Here is a 20,294-nt window from a genome sequence, read left to right as displayed (position 1 = left end):
AAGTGAGGAAACGTCGAATTCAGTTTATAATATATATATATATATATATATATATATATATATATATATATATATATATATATATATATATATATATATATATATATATATATATATATATCACCAAAATGAAGAAATTTTTCCATGCGGTTAACCCACTGTATCACAGCAGCCTAGTGGCCTTGGGTGTGGTGTGAATCTGGGGTCTGGAGCTTTGGAAGTGCCCAGAAAATAACAAGCTGTTTAAGATGAAATCAGTCGAGTCAAGCTTGCATTTACAGCACAGACAGAGCACTAAAACTGGAACTACTTTAACCGTCGTGAAAACACTGCCAAACAACACACATCAAGACACCTGGAAACTTTGGCGGGAAAATGTATATATATATATATATATATATATATATATATATAGATATATAATATATATATATATATATATTATATACATATAATATATTATAGTATTTTATCCAGACAGTTTATATACCCATATTACAATGTTTTATAACTCATAGTTTAGTATCTAACATTGTCATTTTTCATATATTATTCTCTGGACCTGGGACCTGTACATTAAAAACTTTGAAGAATTCATTATAAATCGTATGCACTCAAATTAAAGGAACTCTTAGAGTTTGCTAAAATGCTTACTTGTTTAAAATTAAAGAAATAAATGACCTGTTCAAATATATAATGCATAAGTGCTGTTGGTGGGTTTAACATGGAATGTGTCTTAAATTAGTTAATTATATCAAGTATATCAAATGTATGTTAGAACATGCATAATTATATTTTTAATTATCGGCAGAAAAAGTAATCATCATGACTATAGGAATGATATACTGCTTTACAGTTTATGAATTCTGGATATGTTTTCGCCTTACCACCACATAAAAACTTGATTGACTTATAACTGTATCCACACTTGATCACGAGAGAGGTGGCTTTATCAAACCGAACTGGGCTTCCTGCTCCACGCAATCTCGTTTCCTGGCAGGCTTCCTCTTCCACCTCAAACAAAGGCTCTCCTTCCTCCACGCGTGAGCACTAGCAGGGCGTTAGGAATGTCGGGTTTGTCGGTGTAGGCTAGAGGTCGTGCACGGTGGATCCACGATGTGGCAACAGGGTAACCCGGTCAAATTCGAGATTTCTCAAGCCCCCCCCCCCCCCCCCCCATCTCTCCAAGTCAACCCGCATCAGGGCCTGCCTGTGGTCTGATGCTGTTTGAAGGCTGTCTGTTTAGAAGCTGGTGGTTTTAAAGTAACAGCTGCAAATTTATGAAAAAAACCGCAGAAAACTGTCAACTTTTACAAGACATGACAAGATGCTCTCTACCGCTCCACACTGTCAACGATTGTTATTATTATTATTATTATTATTATTATGCAAAATAAAATCTCCAAAAGTTAGTTTGAAATCTATATATCAAAATCATTGCGGTGCTATGTACGACATAGATTCTTTATCCTGAAGACATGATTTCTAAAACAAAAGAGAAGTGAAACGTGGAACCAGACACCGATTAATACAGTCGTTTATTGTAAAATATAATGGGTGAGCTTACTGATAAAGACTGTAGTGGGGCCTCTATCATAAACCCATTGAAATATGTGAGGTCCCGCGCATGGGCAGTTCTGTACATATTATAACCCTATACACGTTTATTTTATTACATAAATCAGTATGATTTGACTTTTTGTCTTCTTATTACATGTAAAAAGCACACACAAAAACTAATAGTGTCATTGGCCATTGTTTATCCGGTAAAGACAGGTGTCTTGCTAATTCCTCAATAGCCCACATTCTCCGCTTCATCGCTGGTTGCATTGCTTGACATTTCCACCAGTGTCTGTCTGAGCTGTGTGTGCCCTTCAAGGTGTGTTTCTTGTGTCTGTTATAAAGGAAGTGGATAATTGAAAGCGGGAATCACAACGTATTATAGCTTTCTCAGAAATGAGTAACCTATTCATACTATAGAAACTGTGGCTGCAAATTTGGGCAAACGTTTTGCAGCTGTCGTATTTAAACGTGCGGCTGTTTTCAATGTCTGATTGCTTTTTTTTTTTTTTATTTTATCTGAGATGCCCAAGTTCTCGTTCTGATTTGTAACATTATTTTCACGAACTCCTGAGTTACCGTTTTGTGAATGGAGCCTATTCATACTCAACTATTCCTTTTCAGATCGCATTCAAGATAAATGCCTACACAGATACACGCAGGACAGGACAGCCATGAAAACTGAACGATGAATCCAAACCCGCAAACCATAACCAGACCAAAAGCTAATATTATAATTCTTAGCAGTAGAAAAAAACGAGTCAATGCTGTCCCGTGTAATACTGTGTGGAAGCCATGTCCCTTATGACGTAATGGTATTGTTTTACGTGAAAGGTGTGGCGATATCTAAAGACTTGTTAAACTATTGTGAATGCTCACTCGCTTATTCCAGCCCTATTCATAGAGAAAAAACTATACACCGATTCGTAGTTTAAATACTGTCAATGTATATAATAATAATTATTATTATTGCTATTATTTGTTGTAGTAGTAATGCATTCTACGACCGTGGCTATATACATAAATAACTACAGTACAAAACTCGCCTTGAAGTGGTTAAATGGAATTTATGACAATATTAACATGTGGTTCCAAAATATGCTTTGTTGCAACATAAATGGGCCGCCTCCATCAGTGTATCCAAGCCAAGTGTAGAAAGTAAGAAACGTGGACTTCATTCTCGTACGTTGATCAGTGATGCGCATCCAGCCCTACACTTTCAATCACGAGAACACAGAAGTTTGACAATTTTTTTTTTTTTTTTTCAGGAGGCATTGTCGGTGGTGAGTGACGACCAGTCTTTGTTCGAGCCCCCTTACGCCGCTGCCCAGTTGCCCAAGCCAGACATGACAGCCTCAGGAACCCAGGACTATGTGCAACCCCACAAGATCACCCCCTTACCCCCCCAGCAAGAATGGATACATCAGCCGGCCCGAGTCAATGTCAAGCGGGAGTACGATCACATGAACGGCTCCAGGTAACGAAATCCACTCTCTGTCACACTGGAATCAAATTATAACGAGGAACATTGAACTGTTCCTTCCCAGTCATTTACATTTTACAATGCGGGTATAACGATGCAGAACTAAAATGCAGCTGAAGCCGAAACTTCAGTTAAATAATACAGAATAAAAATTCTTCTTCTTCTTCTTCTTCTTCTTCTTCTTCTTCTTCTTCTTCTTCTTCTTCTTCTTCTTCTTCTTCTTCTTCTTCTTCGCTCATTACACATCTAAATTGACAGCTTCATTTTAATATAGGCTGCAGTCGTACCTCTTTGAACAATGGGAAGTGTCTCTGAAGTGGACTGTGCGTGTAGGCAGCGCTCCTCGCCTTTGTGGGCAGCGGGCAGTGTTGACACAGCCTAGTAATTGACTGTGAATAGAGTCTAATCCTCGGTTCGCGGTGCAGTAGCTGCGCACAGCGTCTACATCGATGACGGTGCAGGCAGACCCTGTCTTCCACTGCTCGGCTCCACCTGCCTCTTTCATCGCTTTATTCTGCCGGTTCTCTGTTATGCTAACACGCAGCATTATGTATCCACTGTTTTTAGTATCCTCAATATAAGCATCTTTATGCTTATCGCTTATTTACTGCATGTACGTATCTATGCACAATGTATCATTTTCTATCTATCTATCTATCTATCTATATATATATCTATCTATTTATCTATCTATAAAATTCTGTCGATCTGTCTGTCTCACTTTATCTAGCTAGCACTTGTCTATTTAGTTTGGCTGATCCGTCGTCTAAAAAGTTACTGGTTTTAGATTTAAAGAACATAACTTTCTCATTCTATCTGTTTTTCTTTCTTTTTTTTTCTATCACCTCACCTGCCGGTTCCTCTGCGCGGTTTCATCCACCTGTCTCCCTGCAGTGCCTTGTCTCTGGCGGTCTCTCTCCTCTTCCCTTTCCCCCCCTGCCGCTCGCCCACACCCTATTCCTTTCCCCGCGAGCTCTGCCGGCGGTCGCTGATGGCATCTACCTCGTTAACCTTTTTCAGGGAATCCCCCGTCGACTGCAGTCTCAACAAATGCAGTAAACTGGTCGGAGGGACGGATGCGGCCCAGATGAGTTATGGCAGTTACATGGACGAGAAGAATGGCCCCCCGCCTCCTAACATGACCACAAACGAGAGGAGAGTCATAGTTCCTGCAGGTGAGAGAGAGCCTATACCCTCAACCCGATAGGGGCAGCTGCGGTCGCGTTTCACTGTAACGCATGCTACATGTATTTCTGTGTATTTGAAACTGTGTATTCTATATACATCATTTGTATATTGATTTTAACAGTAGTTTACTAACTTTATATCATGCTTTGTCATGCTTCTGTCATTATTTCTTCGTTTTACCATGCTGCGCTGTGCTTCAATGTGTTGCGCTTTAACGCTAACCCTACCATAGACAGCTCTTATAGGGGATATGCTAGCACGTTGCATTAGGTGTCCACTGCCTAATTACTTTAATTAGTATTGGTAATTACACAGCAGCCTGATTTAGAACTGCGAGGCTCTATTGTGAAGGAAGTAATGCTCATTTTTGGATTGATGCACAAATGACTGTTTTAGTAAGCAACTGTTTTGTATAGACAATATATTCTGAATGCATAATGTCGCTTTGTGTGTATTCCACATGCATAAGCATGAATCGTTTGATGTGCTTTTTATTTTTTTTACTGAAACGAGTTTTCTCGTTTTTAAATGATAATTGCATTTTCTTTTATTTTTGTATGTTTTTTTTCGCGTATTTTTCCCAACGCTAGAAGCTTTGCCTGATTACATTTTTGTTAACTTGACCAATTACTTTTAGTGTTTTTTTTTTTTTTTAAGTAGTATAATTTTTTTTTTTTTATAAACTATAAACATGTTGATGTGAAAAATTATTTTATTTGAAGTACCTCAAAAAACAGCAAACCTATCCCGTTATAACAACAAAGCACAAAAGATTAAACATACAAATACTGTTTTCACACTGACAGTAATGTATCTGTTAATACCTGGTATTTAAACATTGAACCCTCTATTTCAGTTGGCACTTAGTGCCACCTGCCAATTATAGGGTGTTTAATCATACAGCAGGGTGACATCACAGCCATGTCATTAATTAGTGCATTTCACACTCCTCTCCTGATCATTGGATATCTGAAGTCCTGCCAATCGATAAAGTCTCTGGCTTCAGTGTTTCAAACTCAAAACCAGAGGCTTCAATACATGTGCACAGCCTGACTTTATAAATTTCTTCCATAACAAGAATATAAACTCCCATCTCCACCAGGCAAAGTTTGAGTTTCTTGCGCACATAGTGCCGTAAGGAAAATGGCAGTTTAGTTTGAATCCATGGTGTTTAGATTGAATCCAACTGAGGCTTTCCTCAGACCTTTCTGTCCTGTATTATTATTATTGTCAAGCTGATCTTTCTTGAGTATGCACAAGAACAAATATTTATATATTTCTACACAACCTCAGACTGGGACCTAGGAGTCCCGTGAGGTTCTAACGTGATTTCCGACGGTCTGTGTTAACATGCGTCGATAAGGCAGGTCCTTGAATTCCCATCTAGGACTGAAAGGATTAAACAAGACTCTGTTGTTTTGTCGTTATGCAGATCCCTCTTTGTGGTCCCAAGATCACGTCAGACAGTGGCTGGAGTGGGCGATCAAAGAGTACGGACTGATGGAGATTGACACATCGCTGTTCCAGAGCACGGACGGCAAGGAGCTCTGTAAAATGAACAAGGAGGACTTTCTGAGGATGACGTCAGTGTACAACGCAGAGGTCCTGCTCTCGCATCTCAATTACCTCAGGGAAAGTAAGTCTCTCTCTCCCTCTCTGCTCTGAAGAACATTTGGGCTTTCACATCTCAACTTCCACTTTTACCTTAAACATTATGTGTATGCATGTTGATTGATTGAGACTTCATCTGAAACGGATCTTCAATAAATGAAGAATACTTGATGCTAGCTCAGTGGGTATAGACCACAATAGGTAGTTTTTTATGCATTGATCTACTGGTGGGGCTATGGTGTTCTCTTGGGTATGGCATGTAATATTAGGAATAGGGTGTCCCAGATACACTGTACCAAAGACATGGATCGCATTGGGAATGTCTTGTTTAATTTGCATGGAGCTCAATTGGAAGATCAGGTATTTCTGCTGTTTGCAACTTATCTCAAGAGGAACGCAGGAGAAGTGTATAGTTTAGGAAAGGGCTTGAGGTTTAAAGGGTGTTATTGGTGGAGAGCTTGTTGGGAATGTTCTGCTGTCACTGTTCTTCAGTAGGATTATGCTGGCACGCATTTCAAGAGGAATCCCATGTTCTGTACAATGAAGCTTAACTACGGATGTACTGTAGATCATTCTTGAGGCACAAAGCTAGTGGAATTAACGTGCACTATTGGCACCAATCTGTGTTTTGGGAACAGAATTTTTAACTGAAATGGGTGGTCAGGGTGTTTCACTAGCAAGCTTCTTCATGGCAGTAATATTGTTCTTACATGTCCCTTTAGTGAAAGCAGACCATTAATCATTTTGTTGGCAACAGCCCTAGTCTTGGTGTAATGTGCTCTTTTCAAAGATCTGTATTTTGGACATTTTTTAATCCTAGAATGCTATGCAATAAACACACTCCTATCCAACATCTGCCTTCTAAATCAAATCTTTTAGAGATACACTGTGTTTTATTTTGATAGGTCTAAAAAATAGGGCGGAGTGTTCTCGTAACCTCAGAGCTGGAAACTCGAAACTTTAGCTGATTTATTGTAGTAAAAATAAACACGGTCACAAGCTGCCAGAAGAAAAACATTGAAAGAAATCTCGGCCCAACTCTGAATGAAGAAATCTGCCTTTCCTCATGAGGGCTGGACTGACTATTTGCTTCCCAATCAGAATAAATGGTAAACTGCAGCCTGTCCTGGAAGTATTTAGTAATTACAAGCCTTGCAGTCTCCGTCAAATTGTGTCCTGAGGTGACACACTGCAATATTTGGATTTCAGCTATTCAGTATATTATATTCCTACATTTAGGGAATTTTATATATATATATATATATATGTAAGTTAAATATAGATATATGCTTCAGCTTATATATATAAAAAAGAGAAATGCTTCAGCTTATTCAAGAGCCTATTTTAAAAGTACAAAGGTACAATGTTAGATCCATTTTATTTTCTGATGTAGTTTTTTTTTTGTTTTTGTTTTTTTGCTGAAAAAGCTGCATGAGCTCCAAACAGCTCATTTACAAAGGCGTCCCAGGAGCGAGCCCACTGCGAGTGCACGGTGTCATAATCCATGTGCTATTGTATTACTTTCACATGCAATCACAAGGCTGGCTCAAATGATCAAACAACAATCTCTTAAAGTCAGACCAGTAGCCTCCGTGGAGTGCTAGTTGCAGTGATAACTTGTATAAACAGTATTGTTACAATACAAAGTGCCTTTCCAAACCTGTGCTGGCTGACAGAATGCCTCTTTCAGCATGCGTCTTTGACCTGTGCATGCCGTGTAAGTTTGGAATTATTTTGCGGAGCATTTAGGTTTGATTGCCGGGTTGGGACTGTGCCTCAGACAATGGCTTCCCTGTTCTCTCACTCCAGTGCCAGTGCTCTGGGGGGCTTTTAAAACCAGACTAGACCTGAACATCCCCCCACTCGCCCTGCTGCAGAGACCAGGAAAAACACTGCCCTCACTAGACCCTTTCCAGTAAAACTCAAAAAAGAACACTTCTCACCCAGTGCATCTGATGCAGGCAAGGGTAACGGATAGAAGAGAAAACACAAGAAACAATCTCCATTTTCTTCCTGAAGCCGCACTTCCATGGTTTGTTCAGGGGTGCCGTGGTGTCTGTTCCTCCCAGTAGTGGATACCAACACTGGGTAACTGGCCAGTACAATGCCCCAAGCTCTATTCATAATCATAACTGAATTTTATAGAAGACATGATGTTCCAAATTCTCTGATAGAGACATGTAACTCTACCAATGCGCTAAGAACAAATGATGTGTCTACTTCTAAAATCCCTGAATTGAGATCTAATAGGGGCCAACGTGCCTTTGTAAATCAAGCATCTCATCTTTGGAACTCCTTGCCTTCGAACATAAACACAGCCTTTCGTAAATATGTATTTTACATCTGACCTGGGTTGCAAATCCTGTAAATAGCGACTATGACCAAGATCATGTAAACTGGAATAATTTTATTGTGTATGCTTGTATTTTGTGTTACTATTTTTGATTGTTTTGAGTGTTTTTGTTCTGAATGACTTGTGTATACCTGCCCTTGATTTTATGATATATTTTGCTGCCTTCTCCTGCCAGAACCCCCTTGAAATGAAATGCATATCTCCAGGGCTCTATCCTGGTTAAATAAATAAATTGGGTCAATTTGATAACTGTGGGCTCTTGAAGGAAACAGCAAGGGCTAGTTTCCTAAACGTGCTTCCTGAAGAGGAACAGCTGCTTCCCTTCTAACTGGTCTCTCTGTTGTGTTGCAGGCAGCTCCTCGTTGTCTTATAACGCCCCATCTCACACCGAACAGTCCCCACGCCTGGCTGTCAAGGAAGGTGAGTGATACTCTGCACAACACTGCAGACCAGTTTATCTGGGCAAATGTGCAGAAGCAAGGAGCCCAGGCACAGCTGGGCTTTTGCATTGATCTGAATCATTCAGATATTAACTTTCCTGAGTTTTTATATTTCTACATCCGTAAATAAAGAGATGAATCTACATTTTAAAACAGTCTGTGTGAACTCAATGGAGTTCGAGAAGTTGCCCTGTCATAACTTTGAAAGACACATATATGCATTATAACATAGATACATAGATTCAATGTGGTACAACTGTGCACAGAGTGACTGAAGGGGATCGGATGTTAGATTTTGTCACACTTAGAGTGACGTTCATTGATCAGCCGCTATTAAGATCATTAATGATTTAGTGACATCAGGTTTTAAAAAAAAGTACATCAGTTTTAAAAACTGGGAATGTTGCGACATACCTTCAAAATCCGCATCTGTATTTGTCACAGAGAATTACAGAATAATGATGCACATTATAGCTGCAGCTAATTCTTTTGCAGATCTCATTCTAGTGCTGGCGTGTATCTGCTACTGTTTTGGCAGGAATAAAACTATTCCTTGAGCATATTCTATAAGGTGGTCCATTATAAATCTTTTCATAGAGGAAGGATGGAAGAGAAATTTGAGGGGAAAAGTAAGCAACAAGAAACAACAAAAAAGATTTGAATGAAAAACAACGTGGTTTTAAAAAAAAAGTGTAAACATGAATACAAAACTAAGCCGTTTTTTAATGTAATTTACTAAAACGTGAGGGGGGGGGGGCTGGTGGGTAACAGAGATAAAAGGAGGGCATGTGAAACAAAAGATTACATTAAAGTGAATTCATGCCAGCAACAAAAAACCCTGCACCTTTGCTTTTACAAACCCCAACACTTCATCTCCCTCAATCTTTGTGCACTGCCTGCGTCTGTTCTTACTCCCGTGCAAGGGGATGCAGATATTATTATAAGCACAGCAATTGGCAGGTGCGTTCTTTGTGAAGGGGATAATAACTGCGCCACTTGAAGCTCCTATTCAAACCCCCCCCCCCCCCATGCCTTTACCTGAACACAGGCTGCTGAAAGCACTTCCACAATACAGGGGCATTAGCAAGACAAAGCAGCAACAGGCACCTCTCCTGTTCTGCTCTAATGGCAGGCTTGAGCACAGATCTCATGGCCAGGTTGCTTCGAAGCCTCTTCTCTGCAGGAGGGACAGGTGTTGGTGCCTCAAAGGCACAACTACGCACTCTGTTGTTTTTCTAAATGAATTCAGGAGCAGGGCAATGAGAGGGATGGCTAGTAGTAAACAAGGCGTCTGTCATTTTAATGCTTGTATAATACGAGGGTGTCTTCTGGAACAAACCAGCACAGATTGACAGTTTATAAGGCAGATCCTACATGTTATTACTGCAGTGTACAGGTAAAGATGGGGGGGTGGACTTATTCCTTGATACGGGGATTTATTGAGAAATAGGCAAATAAGGAGATTATTGACTTATAAGCTTCAGCGTTAAGGAACTTCAAATTGACTTGCATAATCCTATCAATTGTAGTACACACCAGCACTTAGGTTCATGTTAGCAGGTGCGCGCCCCCACACACACACACACACACACACACACACACACACACACACACACACACACACACACACACACACACACACACACACACACACACACACACACACACACACACACACACACACACACACGTACGTTGGTCTGGGGTATAAAGAGGTTGTTTGGTGCTGCTGTTTGTCACGAGTAAACGATGCATTGTTCCAGGTTTTCTACTGCTTGCTGCCTTTGGGATAATATTGAAACGCTTTGGCTTGTCATATTCCTGCTCTGTCTCCCTGCTGCTCCACCCTGCACTGAGCCAGGCAGCACAGCACATGTTGCACTCCAACTGGAGAATCACACAGCATTAGCCCTTCACTTTGTACACCTCCAGTTGTAGTCGCTAGGCAGAGCTTTCTTACTAGTTACCTAAACATTCTCAACATTTTCTTTATATAAATGATTTATTGGTAGCAATGTAGCCTGAACCAATACTAAACTACGTCTGTCTCAGTGTCTTGAATCGTTTGTCAAAGGATTTGAGTTTTTTTTTTTCTTTCAGCATTGCCGCACTTGCATTCTTGTGACGCTGCTGCGTTTGTTGGTTTTTAATTTTCTGACTCCACTAGAGGAACTTTCCTTGTCTTCAATTTCCACCTCTCACCTGACTTTCCTGGCTTTTAAAGCTAGCGCCTAGATTTTTTTGTACCCGTTTTAGCTGATCCGATTAAAAAAGGTACAGCCAAAAAAAATGTTCCTATGTCTTGAATGTGGACCAAGAAAGCGAAAATGGAAAATTATTTTTAAAAAATACCCTAAGCCTATGAAATACTAGAATAACACGAGCAGTGCAGAGCCTGGAGCTCTCAATTCATCACATCACAATGAAGTCAGGCAGCAGGGCAGTGCCACAGTGCAGCTCTGAAAGTCTGCAATAATAATGATTACATTCGTTCCTGGGAGCTTTAGCACTTAGTCTATCTAGGTGGGGCCGAGGGAAAGGAAACCGCGATAAGACCCCTGAAGACTGATTATCGTTCCCAGGCCGCAGATTTGTTTGGAGGTGCCTAATATTTTCCCTTATTAATTCAATTATCCTAACGGCAAAGGGGATAAGATTATGGACGGATCAAATCTCTCTCTCTCTTTTTATTTTTATTCATGCCAGCCGTTTGAACTAGCAAAAAACAGTGGGATACTTCCACTGATCGAATCATGTACCGCTCCCCTCAGCAAAAAAAAAAAAAAGAAACAGATCGGTAAAATATACATAAAAAATAAAAACTTGCCTCTAACTGAAACCAGGCAGCGTTAGATTTAATTATTGGAAATAATTCTGGTTTATTTTATTGGATTTGGGTTCGAAATTAGACACACACTCTGTTGTTTTAAAGTTTATTCCGATCAGATATATATATATATATTTTTTTTTTTTTTACAGTGCATGCCTTCAGTAAAAGCTCTGGCACCCCGCCCTGCGTTTCACTGCTAGCACACAGCCAATGAAAGCAAAGCCGTTGTTCAATTCGATAAAAGAAAGCCTGCTGGCTGTGTAGAACAGATCATCTTCGGTTTTCACTGGGCCATCGCTAAACAAACCCAAGCACACTAAGACAAGCACAGTTATCATCCCGTACACTAACTTTCTGAGTTACCATTCAGCTTCAAAATACTCAGCTAGAACGCTAAGGCAAAACTACAGACACACAATCTGATTTACCAAAGACCCACATGAAAAAACTTCAGATTAGCATAGCAGTCAGTCCAGAGACTGAAACTCTACAGCTCTGACCAAAAGTTTAGCATCACCCTATAGAATTAACTCTTCATAAAGTAATAAAACCTGCTGAATAATGTTACATTGGCATATTGAATTACACACCGCTTTGCCATATACTTAAAAGAAAAACTGACATGAAATACTAAATAACTGTTCTCTGCAGAATCTAAACGCAGCACAGTATTCCATGGGGCTTATACAGTGCATTCAAGGAGCAATACTCTACTGCAATTTCTATTGACCTTATCCATGAACTGTGACACACAAGTACATTGAAGTTCATTGCACAGACAGGCTCGATAACGCATCCTGCATTCTGTTTGATGGGGTTGCTTACCGTACTGGTGCAGTACTGTACATTTTGGATTAATGTTAAGTAGTACCTAACTTTATTGGACTGATTTTTTGTAATAAAAAACGCTTGCTTTCAACCTATTAGACGGTAGCGAGGGCCTGTCGTAACTGTTTTCTTTTCCAATTCCAAATTTCTGTTTTGTCTCTCTGCAATTTTCTCTCCCCGTGACCCCTTCTCTTGGAAGGAGGCAGCCCTTGTGCATTTTTTCACCAAAAAAAAAGTTTAAAAAGAAGCCTGTGAAACAAAGAGAGGCTGTCTGAAGGCGAGGCAGGCAGGAAACGCAACTCTCCAAGGACCCCCTCTCAGCCGCTGCAGCTCAGCCTTACACTGGCTCCTTCAGGATTGAAGCAGACGGCATATCCTGCACTCACACTGTGTGCAATCCTGATCCCATTCCCTCCCTCAGAAAGGGGACACCCCCAGTGCAATGTGGAACGGCTTCTTTAAAAGTGTGCCTTGCTTTGTCAAACATACAAATAAATAAATGTAAAGTTTAGCCTGCTTCAACACACCCAGCTCCCTTTTCTAAACTTGTTTGTTGACTGAAGGGCTTCATTTTTTTGCTGATGCTTCTGTTAGGTCCACTGTTCTTTTAAATCAGATTTGCAGGATCATTTTCTATAGATGCAGTGCATTCAATACCCTGAACCCTGCCTTTTAAAGAGAGCGTTCTGGATGTTATGCAGTTGATTTCAAAATATATTTTAGTCCGGGGGACTCACTTTTTGGCTCTCCCGAGTCCTTTCCAAACCTGACTTATTCAAACCATATCCTTAACTGCTTAAAATCGAGCAGCTAGGTTCAATTACATGTTCGTAGACTAGGCTGGAACAAGTCTCCAGGCAGCTCAATTCAATAATTAGGGACAATGTTAGAACAGGTTCTAGACTGAAATCGATCGAAAAAGACTTCCTTCGACTATTAAAAAGTGGGCGTTTTATTCCAATTTGATTTTAGATTTTAAAAAACAGATCATTTTTTAACGTATGGCTAATTCTTCAACAATACAAGTCACAGTGTCTCAGTTTACTACGCAATATAAAACAGACACAGCTTTCATACAAATACATCAGAAAAAAGACAAACACCAAATAAAGAGCCTTAAACACACACGCACGCACGCACGCACGCACGCACGCACGCACACACTCGCACGCACGCACGCATGCACACACACATATAATTATTCAACAAGTGAAAACCTCTGTGTGCTCGCGTTTTCTACATGGTTCATTCAGTAATTCATTCAGTATGCAGCTGATTCAATTAACAGTTGATTCTGTTAAGCAGTTTTCATTGTAATATAAGTCTGGCTTTCAGTAGATGGTATTGTTTGAGTGGTGCCTCACATTGTAGTAACAGTCCATCTGGAAAAGTAATATATGGTTTGCTCAGTGAAATGCTCAGGCTTGGGTAATCCTTTAATATACAGAGAGAGAGAGAGAGAGAGAGAGAGAGAGAGAGAGAGAGAGAGAGAGAGAGAGAGGGAGAGAGAGACAGAAAGAGAGACAGTCAGAGAGAGAGAGAGGGGGAGAGAGGCAGACAGTCAGAGAGAGACAGACAGACAGACAGTCAGAGAGAGAGGGAGGGAGACAGACAGACAGACAGTCAGAGACAGACAGAGAGAGAGAGAGAGGCAGACAGACAGACAGACAGTCAGAGACAGAGACCAGGAGAATCAAGACCCAACAGGATCACTAGAAGTACTTAATGAAGAAGAAAAGCAACTGATATTCACTGCTACTAAATGAAGCGGGATTACTGCATTGTTTCTGCGCATACAGCAAGAGAAGCATATGGCCTTCATCATTATTTAAACAAGTGGCTTTTAAAAAAAACACAGCTCAGGATGATCCAACAGGAGCCAGCAGTCAGAGTTCAGCCAATAGGGCCTGATGTGAGAATTTCCTTTGGTACAATTTTCATAACAGATTAAAAATATCCAGCTGGTAGTTTGCTTAAGTAAACACAGCAGAAACCCTCAGCAATACAATCTATTGGTATGATGAGTCACCCCAGCAGTTATAAAGAACGGGTTTCGCTTCTTGAGCTCTACAATGACTTCAAGATGGCTTTTGTTATGCTGTTGTATAATAATAAGTCAAATGTGATGGGATACCAGACTTGTCCCGCGGTCTTGTGATGTAACCCTGCATTACAAGCAGAATATAAGAGAAATGAACCATGCACAGCTCTACTGATGACTCTGTATTTACTGTTGCAGTTCCAGCATTTATACAGTCTGAACTGAACTGCATCAGAGCTTGTAGAAAAATCTACTGACAGGACCTGCCATGGTTTACCGTGAGGTGTGCCAGGTGTTGAATAGAATTGTGGTTTGAAGAGTTCAGCTGACTGAGTTAAACATTAACCCAAGCTGGCCACTAGAGGGTAGCATTGCACTTCACTTACAAGGCATTTGGGGCCAACTCAAGAAAAACAATGAAGGGCACAAAGCAGTCAGTCTGTAGCCTGTGCGTCTTTTAGCACCTTTTAACACAGGATAGCCGTGATTTCAATAAGGTCTAGACAAAGCAGCCGAGGGGTGGAAAGAGGGGAGGCAAAGCAGCTCGGCTCAGTTTTCATACACTTAACTCTTTCCAGACCAGATCCATTCATTGTGAACGAAGAAAAACTGAATGGCTTAATCTGACAGTATCCCCAACTCTCCCTCAATCTGTACCCCTCTATACTGTAACACAGCCCCCGACTCTCCCTCAATCTGTACCCCTCTATACTGTAACACAGCCCCCTACTCTCCCTCAGTCTGTACCCCTCTATACTGTAACAGAGCCCCCGACTCTCCTTCAATCTGTACCCCTCTATACTGTAACACAGCCCCCGACTCTCCCTCAGTCTGCACCCCTCTATACTGTAACACAGCCCCCTACTCTCCCTCAATCTGTACCCCCTATACTGTAACACAGCCCCCGACTCTCCCTCAATCTGTACCCCACTATACTGTAACACAGCCCCCGACTCTCCCTCAATCTGTACCCCTCTATACTGTAACACAGCCCCCGACTCTCCCTCAATCTGTACCCCTCTATACTGTAACACAGCCCCCGACTCTCCCTCAATCTGTACCCCCTATACTGTAACACAGCCCCCGACTCTCCCTCAATCTGTACCCCTCTATACTGTAACACAGCCCCCGACTCTCCCTCAATCTGTACCCCCTATACTGTAACAGAGTCCCCCACTCTCCTTCAATCTGTAAATTAGCACCATTACAAAACCTGCCCAAATTATAATACAACAGATACCATGAATGTATCTCATAAAGGCTGTTCAGTGGAAATACAAATAAAGAACGTTTTCTGTTTTTTTTTTTTGTTACTCTACATCATCCTGGCGGTCTCACCCCTATATAGGTGGCTTGCATGCCAACTGAAACCACAACGACGCGGCCAGCGATCTCCGAGGAGTCTGGCTGTAGAGCTGCCGGGAAGTTTTTTATAGATAGTGTTCAGCTTTGGCTCTTTGGACTTTCTTTTTCCATAACAGTCCAGTTACTCACTAAACCCAGTGAATGCTGCAGAGGGAAAGTACAGGAGCGTTGCAGCACAAAATGTCTTTCTTGTGTTTTTTCTGTTACTCACTTTCTCTCCTCCCCGACACTAACAAACAAACCGATCAGTGAGCAACCAAGAGCAAACTAATGGAAATACAATAAAGAGGTGCTTCCTGTGGTGAGGAAGGGGGTCTAGTGCTCTCCCAAAAATCTGTTTTAAAAAATGAAAATATGAGTTTGCTTAACATAACCGTTCTCAACCAGTAGGGCATGTCAAACTTTGAGGTTGGGGGGAGGGTTAATAATTAAAAAAAAATTGTATTCACAAAGAAAGCGAATTTCAGAAATTCCCAAATCTGTTGCTTATATAGTTTCTCTCTTACACCCTTAATAAAGCAGGGACTAAGTCCCAGGTGATTTTTGTGTTTAAGAATCAGCGACACTGCCCTATGGCACCCTTGATCAGTATTTGTAAATCTTTGAAAGATTTACATGCATCCTATGAAAACGCACCAACCTTCAGCACCCACTGTCAAGTGTTTCCCGTACAGCAGAAGACCTTTATATAACTCCTGTCTTTTACTAATGCCTTCCAGATCCCTCCTATGAGTCAGTGAGGAGACCGCCGGGCTGGACTAACAACATGCACAGTGTAAAAGGTGAATGGAAATCACACTCGCTGACTGATTTCTTTCTTCAGTTTTTATTTTACCGGTGTTTTGCTTGTCCGCCGTTTGGTTTATAACAAAGAAAACAGAGGGATTATAAGGAAAACGTCCAGCTTAAAGAAAGTGCAAACCAGCAATCTACTGAGAGCGAATGTGACATTGCTTACAAACACCAGCCATGGTTCTGCTGGGTAATGGTTTCATTTTGATTGGACAGGACTCGGAAAGCTCGGGTGAAGTCACTTCTGTCTTAAAAAGTCAGAATACACTGACCGAAACCGAACCCAATAAAAAGTGAACAAAACAACAACAAGGATGCATTAGTTATCATAACTCTTAATATTTCTTACCTTGCATTGATCCCTGAACGCTAAGAGGTCCTGTTTTGTCTGTGCTTTCTTTGAACTAGTCCACTGTTTTAAAAAGGCGCTGTGTTTTACAGGCTCTCCGGCAGTCGCACAGAACGTTTCCAAGAGCTCAGAGCAGCAGAGACCACAGCCAGGTGAGTGAGCGACACTGGCACGATATACTGCACTGGGGACGCTCGCTGGTTAGACAGCTGTTGGGAAGGAGCAGTCCAATCTCATTGCACCTGTCCCACACAATGCTACACAAGAACATCTTTTATTGTCTTAGCTGCTGATTTGCCATTCATTCACCAGTCAATCTGCCGCTTTGGAAACACTGATTAACTACAGTTACTGAGTCAAGAACACAAAGTCATGTCCATTCACAGTCTTCAAAACAACAGCATACATCATGTTTAACTCGTTTCGTTTCAAATTCCTATAAAAATGGTTTTCTTTTTTTTTTCTTAGATCCCTACCAGATTCTGGGTCCCACTAGCAGTCGATTAGCAAATCCAGGTAAGACAAGTAAGACGAATTAATTTTATTTTGGTCTATCTATATAACTGTCCATCCACACCCCTGTCTGTCTGTCTGTTGTTCCACACATTAGTTCATCCATTTCTGAGCGTCCCCCGTTCCATTCGCTTAAGCATCATCTTCTGGTCCCTTCAGTGTTTTAGTGCAAATGATACCGCATCACGGTATCATTTATACCAGGGAAGTCAGTCAAATAAAAGTGCATTTACAAACAACAGAACTACAGGTGTTGCTTCAGACATGATAAAGGGATTTGGAATGGTTGCAGGACAGGAAGTCAGCTGCGAGAGACAGCAGCAGAGGGGCCGTGTAGCTGAACTTTGTTTTATTCTCTCGTTGACGCAGGGAGCGGGCAGATCCAGCTGTGGCAGTTCCTGCTGGAGCTCCTGTCGGACAGCTCCAACGCCGGCTGCATCACCTGGGAGGGGACCAACGGGGAGTTCAAGATGACGGACCCGGACGAGGTGGCGCGGCGCTGGGGGGAGCGCAAGAGCAAGCCCAACATGAACTACGACAAGCTGAGCCGCGCCCTGCGCTACTACTACGACAAGAACATCATGACCAAGGTGCACGGCAAGCGCTACGCCTACAAGTTCGATTTCCACGGCATCGCCCAGGCCCTGCAGCCACACCCCACCGAGTCCTCCATGTACAAGTACCCCTCGGACCTGGCCTATATGCCTTCGTATCACGCTCACCAGCAGAAGGTGAACTTTGTCTCGCCCCACCCCTCCTCCATGCCCGTCACCTCCTCCAGTTTCTTCGGCGCGGCCGCCCCCTACTGGAGCTCCCCGGCTGGAGGGATCTACCCCAACCCCAATGTGCCTCGACACCCCAACACCCACGTTCCGTCCCACCTCGGCAGCTATTACTAGTGCCATTTGGACCTGCACTCAATCCTGGATTCCTCTTCTGGAAAATCTTTGAAAAAATGAATAAAAAAGAAAAAAAAACTGGATTAATCGTTCACTTAGAAACGGAATACTACTTGTTCATCTGTAGAGCGGTCGTTGTTGTTGTTTTATGTTTTGTGTGTGTTTTTTTTGTGCTCTTCTGGACTGGATCTTGGGCCAGTAGCAATGAATTCAGTATTCCACAGACTGGTGAAGACGATCGCTGGGCGCTCAAGATATGGACCTTTCGTCGATTATCCCAAGACATGGACCCAACTGCAAAGGGTCTCAAGCAGGACCAAGTGCTGTAACTCCTTAGACAGTAATAGCCATCTTTATGAACCTGTACCTTTCAATGGAAATGGCTAAGATTTTTGATAGTCTTATATACTTCTTTGCCTTGAATTCTGGAGGGCATCTCAGCGAAGTTTGGTTGGCAACTGGAAGACTATATGTTTGTTTTTTTTTTAATACTGAGGTGTCATCCAAACTGGAATTTTCAAAACCAGCAAAGGAAGAGGCTATGAAACACCCTCATAAGAACATACGAACCATTGGTCTTCAATGTTCTGAACCCAGATCTTTACGACACACGTCCTGGGCTCCATGAGGTATCATCTTCTATTTAGCCTTCCAGGATTGTAAAGCAACCTGTGTTCCGGAACCCAGTCTAGAACACAAGCCTTTGGAAGTCTGCAATGACACTGACGGCATTCTAGACCTTTCACTTCTGAAGATCTACTCTCCATCTGATTCTCGACCTCCGCTCATTCTTAATCCTGAACACTCTCCAAGACGGAGTGAACTTGACTTTCTTAGGAAGAGGATTCCTTAAAAGGACTACGATGCCAAGTATGGACATCCAGCCATGAACTGTTGAAGCTAAATAATTAACTAAGTGAAATAAAAACAAAAAAAAACCATGAGGCTGAAAAAGAAGTCTTGAGATTCGCGAACGCTGTGCGTTCGTCAGACCTATATTTTTTTTTTTTTTTTTTTAGTTAAAACATTGGTCAACCACGCGTTAAAGCAATTTACTGTATAAATTATGCAGAGTTATTTTCATATGTTACACAGTATTAAAAAAATAAATAAATAAATAACGAGTTGACCTCGGTCACAAATGCAATTTTTACAATCAAAAAATAATAATAAATCAATTTTTTTTTTTTTTTTTTTTTTTTAAACAAATTTGTACATCTTTTGGTTTTGTTTTTGTTAATCTGTACATTAGGGCTATAGCTTTTACTGAATTGTAAAGAATGTTGAAGATGCAGGATGCATTATTATCAGTATTGTGCAGTGGAAACGAATTATTATGTCTCACCCTTTATACCAAAACCGTTATGAACCATAATTCCGAATTGACAATCATTTTTAAAGGTAGACTTTTTCTCCCACTCACTTGCTCTTCAAGGGCACCATTCCCTAACTTAAAGCTTCCCATTCCTCCTTAAATTCCCTCTTGTGGCATTCTAAATATGTAGCATTACATGAATAACCTCCATTTTAAGATGGGGTTATTTGCTACTTCTATATGCAATGTACTTTCTGGATAATAAATATATATAATTTTGCAAGTAATCTTTTTTTTTGTCATTGTTGTTCTTGCAATGTATGAAGTATAATGCCCAGCTGTTGTAAAAGGGCTTTGCTGTAAAGAAAAAAAAAATGTGACAAATAAAGAAATGTTTTTTTTGTTTTCTTCTAAACTGCCTTATTCTAAACTTATTGAGTCCAGTGATCTTCCTGCTGTTACTTGTGGATTTTACACACATGATCCACTGGACTGAAGCCTATGCTGCCCAAAAGTGGCTATTTCAATGCCAGTACAAGCAATTAGAAGACTGGGTGGTTTTGAGGTTTGAACACATCGGATAGGAGTATGTCTTTGGTACTGGTTCACGTTCCTTCAATGTGTAAATCCCATACTTATACTTTGAGTAATGATAAAGGCATGTCTCAAAAGTGTGCCTGACTGTGTGTGAAAGAAAGAAAGAAAGAAAGACTGTGACTATAGCACT

At 41.1% G+C, this 20,294-nt stretch overlaps 1 protein-coding gene across 2 annotated transcripts; it reads left to right on the top strand.

The window, feature by feature from the left end:
- Positions 1–2,802: 2,802 nt before the first annotated feature.
- Positions 2,803–19,982, top strand: fli1 (Fli-1 proto-oncogene, ETS transcription factor). Of its 2 annotated transcripts, none has more exons than XM_041242488.1 (8): positions 2,803–3,037; positions 4,064–4,218; positions 5,664–5,867; positions 8,547–8,615; positions 16,419–16,481; positions 16,933–16,992; positions 17,309–17,356; positions 17,723–19,982. In XM_041242488.1, exons 1-8 carry the CDS (start codon positions 2,907–2,909, stop codon positions 18,250–18,252), a joined length of 1,260 nt encoding a protein of 419 aa, XP_041098422.1. In that variant the 5' UTR covers positions 2,803–2,906; the 3' UTR covers positions 18,253–19,982. The 2 variants fall into 2 exon arrangements, with proteins under 2 accessions (XP_041098422.1, XP_041098421.1); XM_041242487.1 differs by having other exon boundaries at positions 17,309–17,365.
- Positions 19,983–20,294: the final 312 nt, after the last annotated feature.

This window comes from Polyodon spathula, unplaced genomic scaffold (assembly GCF_017654505.1).
Source record: "Polyodon spathula isolate WHYD16114869_AA unplaced genomic scaffold, ASM1765450v1 scaffolds_1299, whole genome shotgun sequence".
NCBI lineage: Eukaryota > Metazoa > Chordata > Actinopteri > Acipenseriformes > Polyodontidae > Polyodon > Polyodon spathula.
This window is presented reverse-complemented; position numbering and strand designations above follow the sequence as displayed.